Below are 23,467 nucleotides of genomic sequence, written 5' to 3'. Positions count from 1 at the left end.
TTCACCGAGACGTGGCTGAACGATGACACGGATACTATAGAGCTGGCTAGCTTCTCTGTGCATCGGCAGGACAGCGCAGCTACGTCTGGTAAGACTAGGGGCAAGGGTGTGTGTCAGTAACAGCTGATGCCTGAATTTAATACTAAAGAAGTCTCGAGGTATTTCTCACCTGTGGTAAAATACCTCATAAGCTTTAGACCACTCTATCTACCAAGAGTATCTATATTATTTGTAGCCGTCTATCTACCACCACGAATCGATGCCGGCACTGAACAAGCTGTATAAGGCCATAAGCAAACAAGAAAATGCTCATCCAAATGCGGAGCTCCTAGTTGCCGGGTCTTTAATGCAGGCAAACTTCAATCCGTTTTACCTCATTTCTACCAGCATCACATGTGCAACCAGAGGGAAAAAAAATTCTAGACCACCTTTACTCCACACACAGAGATGCATACAAAGTTCTCTCTTGCCATTCATTTGGAAATCTGATCATACTTTTATTCTCCTGATTCCTGCTTACAATCAAACCAAAGTAGGTAGTACCAGTGACTCGCTCAATACAGAAGTGGGCAGATAACGCGGATACTATGCTACAGGACTGTTTTGTTAGTACACACTGGAATATGTTCCGGGATTCATCCAATGGCATTGAGGAGTATACCACTTCAGTCACCGGCTTCATTAAATAAGTGCATCAACCCCACAGTGACCGTACCTACATTTCCCAACCAGAAGCCATGGAGCTGACATTTTCAAGGAGTGGGACACTAATCCTGACGCTTATAAGAAATCCCACTATGCCCTCAGACAAACCATTAAACAGGCAAAGCGTCAATACATGACTAAGCTTGAATCCTACTAGACCAGCTCTGACGCTCGGATGTGGAAAGACTTTAAAAATATTACGGACTACAAAGGGAAACCCAGACGTGAGCATACCAGATGAGCTAAATGTATTTTATGCTCGCTTCGAGGCCTGCAACACTGAAGCATGCACGAGAGCACCAGCTTTTCTGGATGACTGTGATCAAGCTCTCTGTAGCTGATGTGAGCAAGAACTTTTTAAACAGGTCAACATTCATAAAGCCGCGGAGCCAGATGGATTACCAGGATGTGTACTCAAAGCATGCGCAAACCAACTGGAAAGTGCATTCGCTGACATTTACAATCTCTCCCTGACCGAGTCTGTAATACCTACATGTTTCAAAATAACCATCATACTACCTGTGCCCAAGAAAGGGAAGGTAACCTGCCTAAATCATTTCCACCGTGTTCGGTAGCCATGAAGTGCATTGAAAGGCTGGTCATGGCTCACAACACCATGCCGGAAACCCTAGACCCAGTCCAATTTGCATACTGAATTGCACGCCACACTTCCCTTTCACACCTGGTCAAAAGGAACACCTATGTGAGAATGCTGTTCATTTGACTACAGCTCAGCGTTCAACACCATAGTGCCCACTAAGCTCATCACTAAGCTAAGGGACCCTGGGACTAAACACCTCCCTCTGCAACTGGATCCTGGACCTGCTGGGCTTCCCCCAGGTGGTGAGGGTAGGCAACAACACAACATATCTGCCTCGCTGATCCTCATCACTGGGGTCACTCAGGGGTGCGTGCTTAGTCCCCTCTTGTACTACCTGTTCACCCACGACTGTGTGGCCAGGCATGACTCCAACACCATCATTAAGTTTGCTGACGACGCAAAACTGGTAAGCCTGATCTCCGACAACGAGGTGGTCAGAGATCTGGCAGTGTGGTGCCAGAACAACAACCTCTCCCTCAACGTGAGCAAGACAAAGGAGCTGACCCATTTGGCATGGGTCCCCAGATCCTCAAGAAGTTCTACAGCTGCACCGTCAAGAGCATCCTGACCGGTTGCATCACCACATGGTATGGCAACTGCTCCACATCTGACTGTAAGGTGCTACAGAGGGTGGTGTGTATGGGCCCAGTTTACCACTGGGGCCAAGCTTCCTGACATCCTGAACCTATATACTCGGTGGTGTCAGAGGAAGGACTTAAAAAAGTCACCCATGTCATAGATTGTTCTCTCTGCTAGCGCACAGCAAGCGGTTCCGGAGCGCCAAGTCTAGGACCAAAAGGATCATTAACAGCTTCTACCCCCAAGCCATTAGGCTGCTGAACAATTAATCAGATGGCCACCCGGACTATTTACAGTGATCTTTGTTCTGCACCACATAAAACATTCATGTTCTTATTTGTTTACTTTCAAATCCATGGAAATAAAGCCTGTGGTCTGTATCCTCCTGGATGTGTAAAATAAAAATTTGACTAATGCTCTATTTAGACAAAAGCCCTCCGATTTCACTTCCTACCATATGAAATTGGGAGTTGAATTTTGAATTGCAAATTTAAAGCAGTGCCAATGTATGCATGAGACTGCAAAAGTCTGCAAAGTAGCTCCATTATTTTACTGACTAATAAAATAACATTTAAGCAAGGGTGGATTAAGTACTAAAATAAACATGATAACTTGAAGTATTACATTCAGTCCTATATTCCGTTTCAGTTGGTAATGGTAGGAGAAAGAAAATGTTTTAGTAGAGATGATGAGGCACACCTTTGTGAAACTTGAAGTGCAAGGCCCTCAATGAGAGATCCCACAAACAACGCCAATCTTGTGATTTCAGTAAGACGAGTTTAACCATTATGACACGGCAAGACAGGGTTTATTCCATAATCCATCTGTGTTAATATCGTAGGTGTAATAATAGTAAATGTTGGTTCTACACCAGAGTTGTTAAATGGAACATTTTCTGGCGGATTGGGTGTTGATGACCTGATGAAGAGAAGGGCTGGATCTGCCATTTGGGTGGTCCTTCTGAGCTTCGTTAGGAGCCCCGCCTTCAACTGGGTGTATTGTGTGGGTTTCTGGGTCTCTCCAAGATGGGGTAGGGGAGAGTATAGCTGGTGCTGGCCCCTCTCACCATGAAAGCTCGGCTTGTCAACTTAATGTACATTTTACAATGCCGGGTATGATGATGCGAGGCCGATTGGCACACACAACAGCCTCCTCTGTGTGCTTTTTATAACAATACCTCTTCCAGATGTATCGTCTGCTAAATTGGTGGTGGGGGGTGGGGGGTGATTGACCTGTGATGGAAATTAACTTAATAATTTTAGCTAGTTTTGTCAATTTGAATCTTAATGAAGATCATGCTAATTCTCAATGTTCGCTTTTGAAGCAAAATCTAAAATTGGCATTCATACTTATCAAAATGGCAATGTTTTAAGTGTGTATTTATTGGGTTCCACTGAGCTGTGCTAATAGCTAGCAAAAAATTCTAAGAACACAAATGGCCATTAAACTCACCACATAAGCAGGAATACTTTGGGTCTGTCGAGTCTTTGAAACACACACAAAGTTTATGTCTGAGTGCAGAGGATGGGTGGAGATAGCTCGCATACTGTAACACCAAGGGCAGTTATTCATTGCACTCTTCAATGTAGCTTTATATAGTCTAGATGTAGTCACTGTGGGGACTTGTGTGGTGGGACTCGTCCAGCCATGTCCATACTGTATGCTCTGCTCGTCCTTCCGTGTCCATACTATGTGCTCGGCTCGTCCAGCCGTGTCCATACTGTGTGCTCGGCTCGTCCTGCCGTGTCCATACTATGTGCTCGGCTCGTCCTGCCGTGTCCATACTATGTGCTCGGCTCGTCCTGCCGTGTCCATACTATGTGCTCGGCTCGTCCTGCCGTGTCCATACCATGTGCTCGGCTCGTCCTGCCGTGTCCATGCCGCGTGCTCGGCTCGTCCAGCCGTGTCCATGCCGCGTGCTCGGCTCGTCCAGCCGTGTCCATGCCGCGTGCTCGGCTCGCCATCAGCGCTCTAGGTGAAGGAAGGGCCCTTATCACAACTTCTCACTGTCTGGTCCTGACCTCCTTCTATTCTCAACCACCACTTTCATTTTCCAGAGGAAGAAAATATTGATTTGGTTTTGTACCCTGTCTCTCGCTCTTTCCCACTCCCTACCTCCCTCCTAAATAATTTGGGGCAGGAGTTTTCTTTTGCGTCTTATTTTGTGTTTAGTTATCAGTATTTATCTCAATGTCATAATTATTTCTCCTCAGTCTCCTTGACTTGGGAGCATCAAGCTCATCACTGTGCACTTTCACCACCATGTCAACATATTTCATCTGTAGCCTAATAAACTGCATAGTTTCCCGAGTCGTTGTGGGAGGACCACACACCATTTCCTCATATGACTCTATATTTACTTTGATCTGATTTTTATTATATCAATATTTGCACATAAAGGTGTTTCACAAAGATCCCACCATGTCGAACGAACAAATTTGTCTGCATTTATAAAATTGCACCAAAACTACCTGTTTCCATCACAGCTGTTGTGAATATTTTGTATACTCTGAAAAACTGGATGGAAACGTTGTTAACAAAGTCATATTTTCATGTTTGACTGATTTGTAAGTTTCTCAATTTTCTCTTCCCTCAGGCAACGTGAATGTTACTTTGCAAGTGTGGGATATTGGAGGTCAATCGATTGGAGGGAAAATGCTGGATAAATATGTCTACGGGGCTCAGGTACTATCTCTCTCACACACACACACACACACCCTTTTTGTTTTACTTTCCTTGTGGGTACCAACAATTGTTTCCCATTCAAAATCCTATTTCCCCTAAGCCACAAATAGCCTTTTCCCTTGTGGGGACCGGTGAAATGTCCCCACTTGTCAGAATTCTCCTTGTTTAATGTCCTTGTGATGACTTCTGGTCCCCACAAGGGTAGTAAAACCTAAAGAACACACACAAAATCACACACTCCATAAACGCTCGAGGTGGTCTGTCGTTCCTCACGTTAGAGGTCGTTGACATTGTAATAGGGTTTCCCTATTAGGCTTGGGTAATTAATGAATATGCCTTGATGATTATTAGTGCAGCAGGACCCTGCACAGACTGCAGCCAAGTTTGACTACTTAGCTGGTCATACAGACTACATTATGTATAGTATGAAGGGGAGTGAGAAATACCTTGCTCTTTCTCACTCTAATTTCATAATTTTTTAAAACAAAATAAGCAAATGTACTAATTGATGTGAATAGGAAGAGGTTCGCTTTGCCACTGCAATAACACGTGGGTGTATTTTATGTGTGCGTTTGCCGCGCTCCGCTCGGCGACGTCCTTAAGTGGTTGTTGCTCCATAGGTGTGTGGACCATAAGACCGAGACTGTTGTGTGTAGGTCGGTCATGTCTGTCTCTGTACTGTACAACCTTCTCAGCCGCCCCCCCCCCCGCTCACTCACTCACACAAAAACAAGGTGGTTCCCATAGAACCCGTTGCTCCTCTGGTTTCTCACAAGCTCTTTATGGGCCTTTCGAAGCCATGGTTCAACGCGCCTCGGGCGATACCAGATCATAGACATTTGGTTGAGCTGCACTGTAATTGTCGTCACCCGGCCTTCTGTGTCGTGACATTGCGTGTCCTGTTGCCAGATCATGATGATGCAATCAAAGTCAAGGTAGTCTATTTATTTTGGCTCCTTTTTCATATTCTATAGTCTTTTGGATTGGTAAAGAACAGACTTATGACACAATTTTGGCACTTGAGGCTTTTGTTTTAAACGTGTACACTGAAGTGTTTAATTTTTGTTTTACATAAAAAATGATACAGCAGCCAGCTTCAACGGCCTGGTGCCTGGTTCTTTTTGTGCTTTGCCATATGACTACTTCTGGTTTTACACCTGACAATACCTTTTGGATACGACAAATGGAAAGCGGTGAGGCTTGTCTGTCTACTTTTCTACTCAACTCCTCCCAGCTTTGAATGTATGCTGACAGTACTTACACTAAGTATATCGACGAAGGGAGGGTGATGAGACCTAATTCATGATCACTTTTACCACCCTCTTTTTTTTATTATTATTTTTTTTAAGCCCAGACACCTTTTGTGACACAGAGAACCCAACCTCACCCCTATCCTGTTTGGCTGGGTGGACCGATTATAGCGAAGGCGTCGTGGCTCGACTGTATGTTCTTAGCATGGCTCTCTGCATCCTATTAACAGCGATATAGATCATCTTTAATCTCAGGCTAACTCCGAGAGAGCCGAGGAGGTGCTAACTCCTTGGGGACTGTGTGTAGAGGAGCAATTGACTTCCCTCAGACACTAGTGCCACCTACTGCTCACTTTCCCACATTTGACCTCTCTGGCATGTTTGTTCTGATCTTATGTCAACTTAAATTCATTTTGGAATGTTGTGATTAGGCTACACCATTTAGATTTTCTGTGGTGTTGCTTTTCAGGGTGTTCTTCTAGTGTACGACATTACAAACTACCAGAGCTTTGAGAATCTGGAGGACTGGTACGGCATGGTCAAGAAGGCCAATGAAGAGTCAGACGTCCAGCCTGTGGTCTCCCTGGTGGGAAACAAAAGTCGGTATTTAAAACAACTTTCTGTCACACACACACACACACTAGTTCTATTCCTTTCTTCTGCTCATAGGCCACACTCTTATGAGACTAAAGCAGACGAGTCAACCATAATGTATAAACGCAGAGAGCTGTTAAGAGAATGCCATTTACAATGCAGTGAAGATAAATCACTAGTTTCTCTGCCGGCTAAATGTTTTATTCACACTTTTATACACTGCATGCATTTGTAGTACAGCACAACCATATTACTGTATCCAGCTATATTTTGCGAGCCACTGGAAATGGATTTGTCTATTGGGGCTGTTGATTATTCACTTCCCGTTCTGTCTCCACTCCTCTGCACTTTGGTGTGTAAGACAGCTAGGTGAGGAAAATTTTTCTTACTATGACTAGAGAATCATCCCTTCTCTGTCGGCTTTGCATTTAGACCCTTTACATAGCAGCAGTTTTGCTATGTCAAACACCACTCACCATCTGAGCCATGAGCACTGCACAATGCAGAGGAATGTCTAGCTTGGAAAATAAGTGGCAAAGCTATCTTTTTCTTCAACCGAAAGGTGCAGTATTGAGAAATGGATGAATTGAAACAGTGACCAAAATCAAACTCCCGTTGCAATTTTTTGTTTGTTTTGTTAATTCACTAATAATAAGTCTTGTGTCAGGACATGCAATAAGCAAGCTAGCTATCTAGGTGACCAGCTAAGATTATGATAACTAGCTAACCCTTTCATCTGTGGTTTTAGCTCACTAGCTATAATAGCCACTAATGCTAGCTATAATAGCCGCTATGCTAGCTATAATAGCCGCTATGCTAGCTATAATAGCCGCTATGCTAGCTATAATAGCCTCTATGCTAGCTATAATAGCCACAATGCTAGCTATAATAGCCACAATGCTAGCTATAATAGCCACTAAGCTAAGGTATCAGATAGGAGCCAATATAGCTAGCTAATAGTGATGGGCATTCCGGCTCTTTTCAGTTAGCCAGCTCGTTCGGGTCAGCTCACCAAAAACAGCCGGCTCTTTTTTTTTTTTTCTCAAAAAGTTTGCGGTAGTTTGACTATGATTGGTGTTAAAACAATTATACCTTAACAAACCAATGCATTTTTAAATACATTGTGGTTATGAAAAAGAATGCTATTAAACATTTGCATTTAAAACCTTTTGATGTATATAAACAAAGTAGATATAAATCTAACCATTCAAAACGAATACAATTTGAACAACATAATAGAATATTGCACCATTTCAAAGAAAAATAAAGAAGGATGTACAAAACTGCAGCATCCCACTTAATATTAAACTGGTCCCTCTTTTCTCTTCTTTATTGCCATTTTATAACCAGCAGCACACAGCAACGCTGACCATATTTTGCTTTTATGAGAGATTTGCATTCAGAAATGCAAGCTGCCTCACTTTCGAAGGGGCTGATGCAGTTTCTTCTCAGTAGTTATGTCCTGTTTTCGAGAAGACCCTCTCAAAGACCCTCTCCTTGTTCTTCCACCAGCTCAGAGGATCTGCAGATCTTTGGAGGAGGGGCTCCTCCATTATGGCATCTGCTGAGGGATTCCTTCGTGCTGCATCCCCAGTTGCTCTCGTCAGCATCCAAACAGCAGATGTTTGTGACACTACTGCTGGTGTTTCTGCTCCATCTGATCCCTCTTCTTCCTATTTCCCTGGTGCCTGAGCCAGCTGACTGCAGGGGCTGTCCCTCCCTACTGATGAGGTTATTCTTTGAGGAGCTTCATCAATCTCTCTGGCATCACTGAAGGCTAACTTCTTAAACCTGGGGGTCAAGCGGTTTCTGATCGCACATGATTATATTCCATTCTGTGGAACTTTCTGTCCATTGATGAACATAGGGTGCCCATCAATGTCCTGTGGTGACATTTGCTTCTCTCTGGCGGCTGACTGTGATTCGCTGCAGACCCTTAACCAGGAGTATCATTTTTTAGGCTGTCACACAGCTGAAAAGAGAACAGTAACTTATTAGTTCAGGTACATTCTCATCTACTGCTTATATATATATATATATATATATATATGATGTAGTAAGAACTGCTTACTGTACCTCTCCACTGATCTCCACAGTGACCTGCTCAAAGGGTTCCAGGACTCTGCACACCACCTATTCCTCTTGGGTCAGAGCATCAACAATGGCCAGGGTAGAGATGATGGCATCTTTTGACTCAAAAACCACCTCAACATATAAAATGTTGAATTCCACCTTGTAGTGCAGTCTTGTTTAGGCCTCAGCTCAGGCATCCCCATCTGGCTTGTGTAGGTTTTAGTTTTTCAGCACCTACTGTGCACCTGTGGAAGTATTCCACAGCTGTTTTCACTTTGTCCACAGTGGGCTTCAACACCTTCAGAGCATCTCTTACAATCAGGTTGATTGTGTGGGCAAGACATGGATGATGGGCCCATTTAAACATTTTCATGACTTTGGTTATGTTCGCTGCATTGTCACTAACACAACAGACCACTTTTCCATCTACTTGCCATTCTCTGGCCACTCAACAGTTCCTCTGCCAAGTTCTCTGAGGTGTCTGTCGCTGAACTCAAAGCAGTCCAGAAGACAGCTAGACATCGAAAAATCTTCAATGAAGTGACATGTAACCGACATGTAAGAAGTGGTTACCCTTGATGTCCAGCAGTCAGTAAAACTCCGTCCTCCATGATCGAAAATGTCTGGATATCGGTGGCAATCATTTTAGCCAATACAATATCAATTTGGCCTTGTTTTGCAACAGACATGGACTTTGGTATAAACTGGTCCATAGAAGACTGTTGCTGTGGGTCGCGGAGTAGGCCTACTTGACTGAGTGGATACATCCCCACGTGTGGAGGTGCTGGCTCCACCACTATCACTACAGCTAGCTTCCCAGTTCCCTAGAACCGGCTTTATATGAGATTTTGTTTTGGAAAATTCTACACTGTGCTCTTACATTGACTACATTATTAAAATGCTACTGTGCTTCCGACTCATTTTCCAGCTGTCGTTTTCACAGCTGTCCTTCCTCTCACTCCTCGGCTGCTAAGTGAGTTGGCTCGGCCCTCCCTCACGCAACGTTGGTTCATTGGTTGACACTGCGTGTCTGATTGACAGGAACAACAGGTGAGGCTGTTAGTCTGAGCAGACAGTCAGAACGATTGTGTATGTGCTTTAGCATTTAGGTCTATATTGTTTCATTTATTTTTCGTCTGAATTAATTCTATTCATTTAAATCTTTTGATTATTCTTATCTTAATTTTTTAAATATTTGTATAAATCGATTCAGCTCTTCTGATATGCGATACGGCTCCCAACGTTCACCTACAAGAGCCGGCTCTTAGGTCTTTCGCAAACAAGTCGACTCTATCACCACTAGCTAACTTTAGTTGGTAACTATTTACTAGTGTGCTGATCTGACCAGCCTCAATCGTATCCGTAAATTTGCAGTTGATAGTCGGATTAGATGATTGTCGTAATAGGGAAAGAATGGAGCGTATTAAAATGCCTAAATAAAGGTTGGCAATAGGTTTAGCTACCTAAGAATCATGTTTATGGACCAAGAAGCTCAATGCGCACATTCTCGCTTAACTATGATTTGAGTCATTCAGACAATGTGCATCGTCGTTTTATTTTTCCTAACCTCGCTCTCCTTGTTAGATATTATGCACATTTATGGCTTGGTAGCAAATGTCATTGCCATTGAGCTAGTTCTCATAGTAGCAGTAAACTACAACAAGTGATATGAGATGTGAAAGGGAGCGGAGTTACAGCCTCATTCTATCCAATCGTAGCAATAGGATCAATTTACAAACGGCCCATTTGTTGACAGATAGCTGAACTAGACAATTGAGTTTTGTCCTGGCAGCCGAGTTGTTTAGAGATGTGTTCCTGACACCGATTTATTTTTATTTATTTATTTTTTCTTCCTGATCACAGAAAATGACAAAAAAATACTAGTTTCATAAGCATCCGTGATCACAAATCATTATGTTGGAGAAATTTGCATTGAATATATGTTATTTTATATTCTCAAAATAACAGCAGTGCCTATATGATGTGCTTCCATACAGGCACGACATGCTGGAGTGATGATTCTATGCAAATGTCGATCAGTAGACTAATAAGTCTCAAGTGGAAGGCATACAGATTGTCATCTGTAGCACAGACTCCACTGATCAGCAAAAACAAGCTCAAATAACTTAATGAATGCACACTCTTATTGAATATGATTTACCATTCAAATACAATTATTACCATTTTGTTATGTAGTTAGATTGGCGTTAATGCATACATGGCTGGGAAAATGTCCCATTCAATGTCATAACATTTGATATCGGCCTAAAATGTCAGCCATCTGCCTCCTTGACGACCACAAAATCAGCATCGGCCCTAAAAAAAACATTTTGTTCTGTAACTACGACTGTAGTGAATGCACTAACTGGATAAGAGCGTCTGCTAAATAACTAAAATGTAAATGTGTTGCAACCGATAATACCAGATAGGCATTTGTGTGTTGGGGCTCAAGCTAATTATTGTGTTACGATTGAGCTAATTGATAGTGAGGAGCAGGGTCTCCGTAGGCGATGGGAGATGGGATGTTTGCATGCTCTGGGAAGTGACCCTCTGTGATTAAAGACCATCCGGTGGCTACGGGGCCCCCTCCTTTTACTCTAAATCCCCTCCCCGTCCTCCAACCTCCCAGCCCGGACACCACTTTGGATGAGGTAGAGAATCTGAGATGGTAACCAGACAAAAAAAAACATCTCCCCCAGTCCGCCCCACTCGAAAATGAAGACTAATACTGATGACTCTCTTTTCAACATCCCCTCTGAGAGATAGGGAGACATTGTTGCCGCCATGTTATTGTAAAATATGCGCACACAGTCCCATTGAATGTGTAATGATGGCTATCGACTGTCCCGCCTTGAACCCACCTCACCCCAATGATAACTGCCCACAGAGTGGTGTCTACACAGGAAGCCTCTCGCTAATGTTACTCAACAGGGCCTTTAGGTCAGGGCTTAATCTGCCTGTCTAGAGTAGGGATTCTCTTGTCTTTGCATTAGTGTGCATCTCTTAACGCCCGGGCCTAACGTCAGGCGCCTCTGTATTTAGGCTACATTTTGTATACTACCGGTGAGTGTGTCTGTGTATACGTGTGTGTAAGTGCGTTATGTATTTAAGCAGCGTATACCCCGCCGTATTGGTGAGAATCGCCCATATGTGTTTTTGTGATCTTGTGGGAATTGCCCACACAGACGTTTCTGTTTTTCTATAATTGTTGTTCTTATTTTTACCAAGTGCCCGCCCCTCACCCAGTTACAATGCATAGAACAAAAAATATACACCATTCTCGGGGGGGTGTTGTAGGTTTCTATGAAATCCAAATGAGTGAAGCAGCCGCCAATCCTCAGAACGTGTTTATGACGTCTGTAATGGAATGACAGACCTAACCAGGCGTTTCATAGCCACACCATCTGTACCATACAAATGTATGTCCACGAGAGTGTCTTCTGGGAGATCCCTTCTCTCTCTCTTAACCACGGACATCTTAGTGTTTCCCTTCATCATTCCCTCACTTATCAAATATGCAGTATGGAAATATGCAGTGTTATTGACTCACAAGTTGCTTTTGGATGTCTACACTATCCTGTACGAACAATCTGAGGGGGTAAATATTTAAAAATGACGGTATGACTCCCACCATTCATTTTTTTACCTATGCAGTGCTTTTGAGACAGACGCTAATTTAGCCTCTTTACCTTTACCTACTCTTTACACTGACCGCCCTTCTGTGCCCTTTGACAAGTGGGGAACAGCCTCCCCGTTCTTCTGCTTAACACGGCTGTGTAGGGATAAGTTTGCTTGTTAAGCTCGGGGTTGTGCACCCTTTGCCCTCCACATGCTGCCCAGAACCTTATGTTTAATAATGGCACCACCTGTAACAATTCAGGGAGGAAGCCAATGAAATATTTTATTGAAGACACCCACACAGAAACATGCACACAAACACACACACTGTGCACACTCACACAGAGAAACATAGAGCCACTCAAAAACATAGACACTGAAACACTTGCAGGGGGTGGGCTTTGCTGGGAAAGCATGGGTAATGGAAGAATTCTAAACTCCTGGTCTGTATAAACATACTATAATAGTTTATTTCAGTTCGGCCCAGTTGAACACCGTATGGTACAAAGTATCCTCTCCGGAAAATGTAGACTTCATATCCATGCAGTCTCCCACACTCACGAAAGTAGTGTTTTCCTATATTATTCAAAATTATGTTTGATATTTTATTAGTTTTACTGTCATACATCTTGAATTACTGACGGATAATTGGGCTAGTTAGACCTGTGGTTTGTGTAGAGAAAGGTGTCGTGCTGTGTGAGGACAGGATGTAAATGTTTTAATCTCTAGGTGAAAGATGGCACCATTAAATAAATGATCTGGTACTTTTGTATACTTCTTAGCTAATATTTCTGAAAGTAGCGCGCACGAGCTGAAAGTGGTCCCAGAAAATTCCGAACTATGTCACATATGAAGCTCATTTTGCTAGAACTCTAATTGCTAAGGGTCTCATCCAAATGTTGGGAAAATGGCGAAGCACAGCTTCCAGAAAGATGGTTGTTTCAAACTTGCCTCTGCCCATAGATTATGCATGTAAGAATACTGTTCATTGACTAGAAGATCAGCACAAAGCTCAGGACCCTGGCACTGGAACCTCCATTTGCAACTGGATCCTGTCCTTTCTAACAGGCCGCCCCCAGGTGGTGAGGGTAAGCAACAACACATCTGCCACGCTGACCATCAACACTGGGGCTTCTCAACGGTGTGTGCTCATTCCACTCCTGTACTCCCTATTCACCCACGACCACTTCGCCACGCACGACTCCAACACCAACATAAAGATAGCTGATGACACGATGCGGTAGGACTGATCACTGACAACGATGAAGCAGCCTACAGGGAGGAGGTCAGAGACCTGGGAGTGTGGTGCCGGGACAACAACCTCTCCCTCAATGTCAGCAAGACAAAGGAGCTGATCGTGGACGACAGACAACATCCACATCGATGGGGCTGCTGAGGAGCGGGTTGAGAGTTTCAAGTACCTCAATGTCCACATTTCCTAAGGAAATAACATGGTCCACACACACAGTTGTGAAGAGGGCACGACAGCACCCATTACCCCTCAGCAGGCTGAAAAGATGTAGCATGGGCCCCCAGATCCTCAAGTTCTACAGCTGCACCATTGAGAGCATATTGACTGGCTGCATCACTGCTTGATATGGCATCTGCAAGGCACCCGACCCAAAGGCGCGTCAGACGGTGGCGAGTCTGGCCCAGTACATCACTGGGGCTCAATTCCTAGCCGTCCAGGACCTCTATACAGGCTTATTCTGAAATTGATGAAATTTTTTTTTTTTTTTTTTTTACCTCATCAATCTACACACAATACCCCATAATGACAAAGCAAAAACGGGTTGTTAGCAAAAAGTTCTAATGTAAAAATGTTTTTTTTTTTTTAAATATAACATTTACTTAAGTATTCAGACCCTTTACTCAGGACTTTGTTGAAGCACCTTTGGCAAATCGGAAAGATGGCTAGGAGCAAGCCCATGTAATGCTTTGTAGGTTAGCAGTAAAATCTTGAAATCAGCCCTTGCCTTAACAGGAAGACCGTGTAGGGTAGAGAGTTGGAGGATACGGCATGTGTCAAAAATGATTGATTCCTGACCTTATGGCCTGATGACGTGTACATGTCTGAATATGGGCCTCCGGCCCGCCCCCCCTGTTCCTGTGCTCACGTGTTAGAGGGTGTGTGTTATTTTGTAACTTTATGTTATGCTTTGAAGTAGGCCTGTTGTTTGATGTCTAGGGGGGCTGGTTGAACTGGGGAAGGTGGTGTTTGAACTTTTGGGCCCGTACATGTCCCCCCCCACCCCCCAGTTTTATCTCCCTTATGGTTGTTATCTATGAAGCAGGAATGTCCAGGCTTATGTATCTGGGGCCTAGGCTTTATAGATGTCCAGAACAAGCCATTTTTTAAGACCTGAATATTAAACATCTAAAATATGTCTACAAGGGGAATTCTCGGAGTGCTCTGTAGCTCATGTCACGAACCCAACGCCAAAAGCTTGGATATTTTGGTAGAGGCTCCCGAATGTTTTAACGGATTTTTGTGTACAAGCGAGGGCCATATTTCGTACATATTCAACCCGGAGGGATCTACGGTTAAGATATTCACAGACCGCGTGTCCCAACCCTTTTATCGTGCAGAACCCGAGCCTTTTTCTCCAGCGCTAAGGATGCGAGAATGGCTTAAAATAAGGCTAGCTTTGTGTCAAATGGAACGAGCCCTGAGTGCTTCAAGGCTGCCAGGATATGCGTTGGAAGAACAAGTCTGTGGACGCCAGGATCTAATGGCTCTGAGAGTCACTTCCATGGGGTATACCCCGGACTACCCCTACGTCATGATGACACGCGCATGTTTAAATATGTGCCCCCGGCCCCCCTGTTCGTGTGGTCATGTGTTTGTTATTTTATATCTATATGTCATGCCTCCCACCCCCAGCTTTATCTGCCTTATGGTTGTTATCTATGAAGCAGGAATGTCCAGGGTTATGGATCTGGGGCCTAGGCATTATAAATGTCCAGAACAAGCCATTTTTAAGACCTGAATATGTGTGTGTGTGTGTGTGTGTTTAGAAACAAGGTCCCTTGGCATTGTGTCCATTTCAGGCTTTAAACAACAATTAAACAGCCATCTAAATAATGTTTCTCAGCCTAGTTTCCTATTTAGTTCTCTTTATATGTACAGGCACAGAGCTTCCAGATGGCTCCAGCCTAAGGATTTTCAGTGCATGTACACCTGGGGAGATTAGAACCCCAAAGAAAAGATCCTAAAGGTACTTTCAGATTCAGGTTTATCATGACAGCCGCTTTATGAAAGGCCTTTACTCATGGCTAAACAGCTTCTACACAGTTTATTAATTAATGCTGTGGGATGAAATTAGGTGTTTCTAGGAGGTCTTAAACAGATCTACAGTGAAACAAATGTGTATATACTTTACACACATATTTATTGACTTTTAAAAAGACCACAGTAACATGACAGAATTTGTGCAAAGGCAACGAAATCTGCTAGTGGATATTAAATGTACAACAGTAGTATTCTGTAACAAGCAATACGTGTTAAACATGAGGCACATGCAATCATGACAGCCTCTTTATGAAAGGCCTTTAACTATGGCTAAACAGTTTTCTACACATCTTATTAATTAATGATGTGGGCATACCCAGGATTTACAGGCAGGACGTTTGATCTACACAGGGAGGGAAAACTTACGGAGTATGACGGAGCGGGCAAACGTCTTTGAGTTGGTGAATTCTAAAAGGTTAATGGTCGTGTAGCTCCCTTCAGTAACCACGAGCACAACCGTTCCTTGATTTTTAACTGGCGGCTTTTAGTGAGAATTATCACCTTCCGGGAGAACTATAAAGTAAATGAAAAATACAGTTAAGCACACTCTTACAACCTTATCTTACGAGTGACTTATTAGCTTGGTATAACTCTGAAGTGCTCACATACATAACAGTTTAACCGGCGTTATAATGGGTTCAGATTAAACACATGAATAAAGGAAAAAATACCGCATTGGCTGCTTATTACAGAAGGGAGGAAATCAAACTTCACACTTATTATTCCTGGCATGAATTCACACTTCAGCCTAACATACACTCTTCAACCTTTATGAACTACCCCCGATGACATGAAAACTTAGCTAACGCAGCGCAGGATTGCCTTCCCTCCAAAAGTGTGTTGCTACAATAAGGATCCCCGTTACAACAGTATTAGCTACGTAGTTCCGCTTGTATTATCATTTCCCCCGCACAGCGGACACATAAACAATTCAAACAAAAGACAACGACAACCTGTAAATCTAACTGTCAGTTACAGGTCGGGGCTAACAGGACCCTTTATCTGTAAGAAATAGTAAACATTTTGGAATTATAACATGTGTTAAAATGTAGGTACTAAATATTTTGAATTCAATCACTGGTTTTAAAAATGTATCTCACGCTTTAACGATAGGGGAAGAGGTAATTTCATATTTCGGTTTAGGGGGGTTATTAACTTTATGGAAAACAATATTCACACAAACAACACCGCTTAGAGCAGGTTGGAGATTATTAGCCATGTAAGTGGGGAGCAAAAGAGCGAATTTAACCAACTCTGTACAAACCCCGACACGGGGTATGATAACTCTGACGCGTACGTCTAATGATTATTGTAGATGTTTACAACTGAGGGAGTTTACAGTAGGTCAATGAGATGTATAAAGGGAAATTGACATAACGGACCTCAAAGACCAACAGCCTACTTAATATAGAATGCAGGGGTGTGTAATGAACATGTAACCATTATAAAACAAAAAATGTCTCTCAACACCCCCTAGTTAGGGACAGAACGTAGAGCATATACTTTAACACTGTTACCACAGCTTTAGCGCAAACCCACAGCCCCAAATATTTAGCTGCCAGGACAGATTAAAAAAGAGATGTGAATAAGTGAATCCAGCCTAATAGATATTTCTGAAGGCTACTGGACATAGGTGATTGGGAAGCGACTGTACCCGAGTTATTTGTGTTTTAAACAGGGCGGGGACAACGTTTTATTTTTTATTATTTTTTTTAGGTATGATGGACAACGGACACAACGGGTGACTCGGATGCATTAGGGACTCTGAACGACATCGGAGGAACCGATGAAACAGACAGTATTAGGTATTTTTGTATGAAAGGTCTACGAACGTTGGAACATCTACACCTATTGAAGATGCAAAAAGGGGTCTTCAGAAATACATTTGGTTTGCAGATATGTATTATTATAAAAATAATAACATTATTATCATAATCTAAAACACTTTAAAGGAGCGCTAATTCAAACATGCAAGGATATATATATATATGATACGATTACCCACTTTAAAACTGTTGCTGCAAAATCACTTCTCAATGTGTGTACATTTCAAGCTTTCAACAACAATAAACCAACCAGCTCAATAATGTTTCTCAGACTTACACACTGTTGAGTTTTCCTAGTTAGTAAAGAAACAACCACTAAGCCAAAACACACAAAAAAGTTGTAATATATGTATACAAGTCATTCTATACGGAAAACAGGTACATTTTGATTGATCAAGAATTCCCAATAGGTTTGTGTCACGCCCGGACCATAGTTTGCTATGTATGTTTATAGGTTTTGTTGGGTATGGGTGTGATCTGAGTGGGCATTCTATGCTGTATGTATAGTTTGTCTTTTTCTGTGTCTGGCCCGATATGGTTTTCAATCAGAGGCCGGTGTTAGTCGTTGTCTCTGATTGGGAACCATATTTAGGTAGCCTTTGTTGTCATTGTTGGGTGATTGTCTATGTTAGGTGCTTGTGTCAGCACATTTGGTATATAGCGTCACAGTAGTTGTTCATTTAGTGGCTTGTTCAGTTTACTTTGTTTGCGTCATCCATTAAAACGATGCATTCACACCACGCAGCGCTTTGGTCCGCTTCTTATTAGCCATGATGATCGTGACAGCTTGATCTGATCCTCAAACCTATTACGACAGCATATAATGCACAGACATATGCAAAAACATAAAACTCTGACAAGAAAACAATGAAAACCGTAACACGACTACACGCATTGCCATTATTTTAGTTAACAGCCACCCAGGGTTGAATTTGGTACTTTTTCTTTGTACATGCACCAAGCCTCCAAGGGGGGTGACAACCGTATTCACAATGAGAAATATAGTCTAATAAAACAAATGTCTGCATAATGAAAGACATAAACTGTAGCCAACAATGTATTTTGAGCTTGTTTTAAACGGGGATATTGTCAGTAAGGTCAGACTAACAATACACTAGTTATTGTGGGCGGTTTAGGGTTAAAATATATGGGAAGGATCAGGAATGTTAGAGATTTGGTCACTGGGGCAAAAGAGGGAGATTAGAACCACAAAGTAATAGGGTGGTAAGAGATCCTAAAGGTAATTTCATATTTCGGGTTTAGGTGTTATTAACTTTATGGAAAACAATATTCCCACTATGTGTATTATAAACATGTACGTACATAGAGAGCCAACACATCAAGATCTAACAGGGATGAGTGGGGATTCATAGTACAACAGGAGGCTTCTGTAACCTGCAATATGTGTTAATTATGTTTTACATACATCCACGACTGAATGGTTTCACAAACTACCTTTAAAGATTTTGTAAGAAAGTTGTAACAGGCCTCATTCACCAGTCTAGAGATGAACCCAGAGACACCAAAAACATCAACGTTTAGAGCAGCTTGGAGATTATTACCCATGTAAGGGGGGAGCAAAGAGCTGATTTACCTCTACGGTCAAATGCATCAATAGTTTTTAATGAAGGGGTCGCTGCATTCATTTAGATTATTTCAACATAGATTGAATGATCGGCTTTGTGCTATTGAGCAAGAGGCCTGACCCATTTCTATGTAAGAAGCCATACTTTTTATATTCAGCTTCTGAATTAACTAAATCATAAATATGTTTAAGTCAGCTTAATAGCTTGTTACACTTCAATCATTAGAATAATTTGCATAATGTAGTTCAGATAGAGCACGAGCAGCAGGGCGGGCGATAGAGTACACAACTGTATCAACTGCTTGAATTTCTGACAAAATAATATTATCAATGTATACAATATATCTGTTTATTAGACCTACCAACATAGAACACAATAGTGTATATCATGGGTAACTCCCGTTTTCATGGTTAATGTATATGTTGTGCAAAGTATTTTGGATTCTCAGTCCACAGAATTGAACACCTATCAATTAACCATGAAAACGGGAGTTACCCATGATATACACTATTGTGTTCTATGTTGGTAGGTCTAATAAACCGATTTTATTATTCATGCGTTTAATCTGAACCCGTTATAACGCCGGTTAAACTGTTATGTATGTGAGCACTTCAGAGTTATACCAAGCTAATAAGTCACTCGTAAGATAAGGTTGTAAGAGTGTGCTTAACTGTATTTTTCATTTACTTTATAGTTCTCCCGGAAGGTGATAATTCTCACTAAAAGCCGCCAGTTAAAATCAAGGAACGGTTGTGCTTGTGGTTACTGAAGGGAGCTACACGACCATTATCCGTTTCGAATTCACCAACTCTAAGACGTTTGCCCGCTCCATCATAACTCCGTAAGTTTTCCCTCCCTGTGTAGATCAAACGTCCTGCCTGTAAATCCTGGGTATGCCCACATCATTAATTAATAAGATGTGTAGAAAACTGTTTAGCCATAGTTAAAGGCCTTTCATAAAGCGGCTGTCATGATTGCATGTGCCACATGTTTAACACGTATTGCTTGTTACCAAATACTACTGTTGTACATTTAATATCCACTAGCAGATTTCGTTGCCTTTGCACAAATTCTGTCATGTTACTGTGGTCTTTTTAAAAGTCAATAAATATGTGTGTAAAATGTATATGTTTGTTTCACTGTAGATCTGTTTAAGACCTCCTAGAAACACCTAATTTCATCCCAAGGCATTAATTAATAAACTGTGTAGAAGCTGTTTAGCCATAAGTAAAGGCCTTTCATACAGCGGCTGTCATGATAAACCTGAATCTGAAAGTACCTTTAGGATCTTTTCTTTGGGGTTCTAATCTCCCCAGGTGTACATGCACTGAAAATCCTTAGGCTGGAGCCATCTGGAAGCTCTGTGCCTGTACATATAAAGAGAACTAAATAGGAAACTAGGCTGAGAAACATTATTTAGATGGCTGTTTAATTGTTGTTTAAAGCCTGAAATGGACACAATGCCAAGGGACCTTGTTTCTAACACACACACACACACCCACACACATTCCTTGTTTCTAACACACACACACACACACACACACACACACACACACACACACACACACACACACACACACACACACACACACACACACACACACACACACACACACACACACACACACACACACACACATATTCAGGTCTTAAAAATGGCTTGTTCTGGACATTTATAATGCCTAGGCCCCACATCCATAAGCCTGGACATTCCTGCTTCATAGATAACAACCATAAGGCAGATAAAGCTGGGGGTGGGTGGCATGACATATAGATATAAAATAACAAACACATGACCACACGAACAGGGGGGCCGGGGCGGGGGCACATATTTAAACATGCGCGCGTCATCATGACGTAGGGGTAGTCCGGGGTATACCCCATGGAAGTGACTCTCAGAGGCATTAGATCCTTTCGTCCCCAGACTTGTTCTTCCAACGCATATCCTGGCAGCCTTGAAGCACTCAGGGCACGTTCCATTTGACACAAAGCTAGCCTTATTTTAAGCCATTCTCGCATCCTTAGCGCTGGAGAAAAACTCTCGGGTTCTGCACTATAAAAGGGTTGGGACACGCTGTCTGTGAATATCTTAACCGTAGATCCCTCCGGGTTGAATATGTACGAAATATGTCCCTCGCTTGTACACAAAAATCCGTTAAAACATTCGGGAGCCTCAAACAAAATATCCTCCAAGCTTTTGGCGTTGGGTTCGTGACATGAGCTACAGAGCACTCCGAGAATTCCCCTTGTAGACATATTTTAGATGTTTAATATTCAGGTCTTAAAAAATGGCTTGTTCTGGACATCTATAAAGCCTAGGCCCCAGATACATAAGCCTGGACATTCCTGCTTCATAGATAACAACCATAAGGGAGATAAAACTGGGGGTTGGGGGGGACATGTACGGGCCCAAAAGTTCAAACACTCAAACACCACCTTCCCCAGTTCAACCAGCCCCCCTAGACATCAAACAACAGGCCTACTTCAAAGCATAACATAAAGCTACAAAATGACACACACCCTCTAACACGTGAGCACAGGAACGGGGGGCGGGCCGGAGGCCCATATTCAGACATGTACACGTCATCAGGCCATAAGGTCAGCAATCAATCATTTTTGACACATGCCGTATCCTCTAACTCTCTTAGGGTGCACTGGAGTAATATGATACATTTTTTTGGTTCTAGTCAAGATTCAGCTGTATTTAGCACTAAATTACGTTTATTTAGGTCTTAAACAATATCATAACTGCCAACGATAAAAGACAGTACTTGTGCAGCCATCTTCATCGACCTGGTCAAGACTTTCGACTCTGTCAATCACCCGTATTCTTATCGGCAGACTCAACAGCCTTGGTTTCTCAAATGACTGCCTCTCCTGGTTCACTAACTACTTCTCAGACAGTTCCGTGTGTCAAATCGGAGGGCGTGTTGTCCTGACCTCTGGCACAGGGTTCAATTCTCGGGCCGACTCTATTCTCTGTATACATCAACGATGTTGCTCTTGCTGCTGGTGATTCACTGATCCACCTTTACGCAGACGACACCATTCTGTATCTTCTGGCCCTTCTTTGGACACTGTTAACTAACCTCCAAACGAGCTTCAACGCCATACATATATGCCATATCTCCTTCCGGGTCCTCCAACTGCTCTTAAATGCTAGTAAAAGAAAATGCATGCTCTTCAACCGATCGCTGCCCGCACCCACCCGTCCAGAGTAGTGATGCTAGTCGGGCGGTTCTGACTTAGAATTATTTTCCAGAGTTACATCAAACATCTCCAATCCAAAGTTAAATCTAAAATTTGCTTCCTATTTCGCAACAAAGCAACCTTCACTCATGCTGCCATGCTACCCTCGTAAAACTGACCATCCTACCGATCCTCGACTTCGGTGATGTCATTTACAAAATAGCCTCCGACACTCTACTCAGCAAACTGGATGCAGTCTATCACAGTGCCATCTGTTTTGGCACCAAAGCCCCATATACTACCCACCACTCCGACCTGTATGCTCTAGTCGGCTGGCCCTCGCTACATATTCATCGCCAAACCCACTGGCTCCAGGCCATATAAGTCTTTGCTAGGTAAAGCTCCACCTTATCTCAACTCACTGGTCATCATCGCAACATCCACCCATAGCACGTGCTCTAGCAGGTATATCTCACTGGTCATCCCCAAAGCCAACAACTCATTTGGCCGCCTTTCCTTCCAGTTCTCTGCTGCCAATGACTGGAAGGAATTGCAAAAATCACTGAAGTTTGAGACTTATGTCTCCCTAACTAACTTTTAAGCGTCAGCTGTCAGAGCAGCTTACCCCTTCGCTGCAGCTGCACAGAGCCCATCTGTAAATAGCCCATCCAACCAACTACCTACCTCATCCCCATATTCGTTTTAGTTTTTCTGCTCTTTTGCATACCAGTATTTCTACTTGCACATCCTCATCTGCACATATCACTCCAGTGTAAATTACTTCATTTGCACACACTGTATACAGATTTTTTGGTTTGTTATTGACTGTTGTTCTCTGTTCTTGTTGCACTGCTTTGCTTTATCTTGGCCAGGTTGCAGTTAGTTGTAAATGAGAACTTAACCTACCTGGTTAAAAAATACAAATGCTTTCCGGTATCTAAGAGCTCCCGAAGCCACTCCTGCATTGTTTTGGCTGTGTGCTTAGAGTCGTTGTCTTGTTGGAAGGGGAACCTTCGCCCCAGTCTGAGGTCCTGAGTGCTCTGGAGCCGGTTTTCATCAATGATCTTGTTGTACTTTGCTCCGTTCATGTTTGCCTTGATCTTGACTAGTCTCCGAGGCTCTGTCGCTAAAAAACATCCCCACAGCATGATTCTGCCACCACCGTGTTTCACTGTAATGTTGGTGCCAGGTTTCCTCCAGACATGACGCTTGGCATTCAGGCCAAAGAGTTTTTGCTCTGACCTGCACTGTCAACTGTGGTACCTTTTATATAGACAGGTGTGTGCCTTTCCAAATCATGTCCAATCAATAGAATTTACCACAGGTGGACTCCAATCAAGTTGCATTCTCAGGACGATCAGTGGAAACCAGATGCATCTGAGCTCAATTTCGAGTCTCTTTGCAAAGTTCTAAAAACCCTTTGCTAACATTTCTAAAAACCTGTTTTCTCTTTGTCATTATGAGGTATT

The 23,467-nt window shown here is 42.7% G+C and overlaps 1 protein-coding gene across 2 annotated transcripts in view; it reads left to right on the top strand.

Moving 5' to 3' along the window:
- LOC123998668 (ras-related protein Rab-28) overlaps positions 1-23,467 on the top strand; it is a 77,092-nt gene that overhangs the window by 17,820 nt on the left and 35,805 nt on the right. For both annotated transcript variants that reach the window (XM_046303762.1, XM_046303760.1), the window contains exons 3-4: positions 4,482-4,570; positions 6,290-6,419. In XM_046303762.1, coding sequence (XP_046159718.1) covers positions 4,482-4,570; positions 6,290-6,419 — 219 coding nt within the window. The remainder of the gene's footprint in view (positions 1-4,481; positions 4,571-6,289; positions 6,420-23,467) is intronic.

Source organism: Oncorhynchus gorbuscha, linkage group LG16, assembly GCF_021184085.1.
Source record: "Oncorhynchus gorbuscha isolate QuinsamMale2020 ecotype Even-year linkage group LG16, OgorEven_v1.0, whole genome shotgun sequence".
Lineage (NCBI taxonomy): Eukaryota > Metazoa > Chordata > Actinopteri > Salmoniformes > Salmonidae > Oncorhynchus > Oncorhynchus gorbuscha.
Note: the sequence above shows the minus strand (reverse complement) of the source record. Positions and strands in the feature narration are given on the sequence as shown.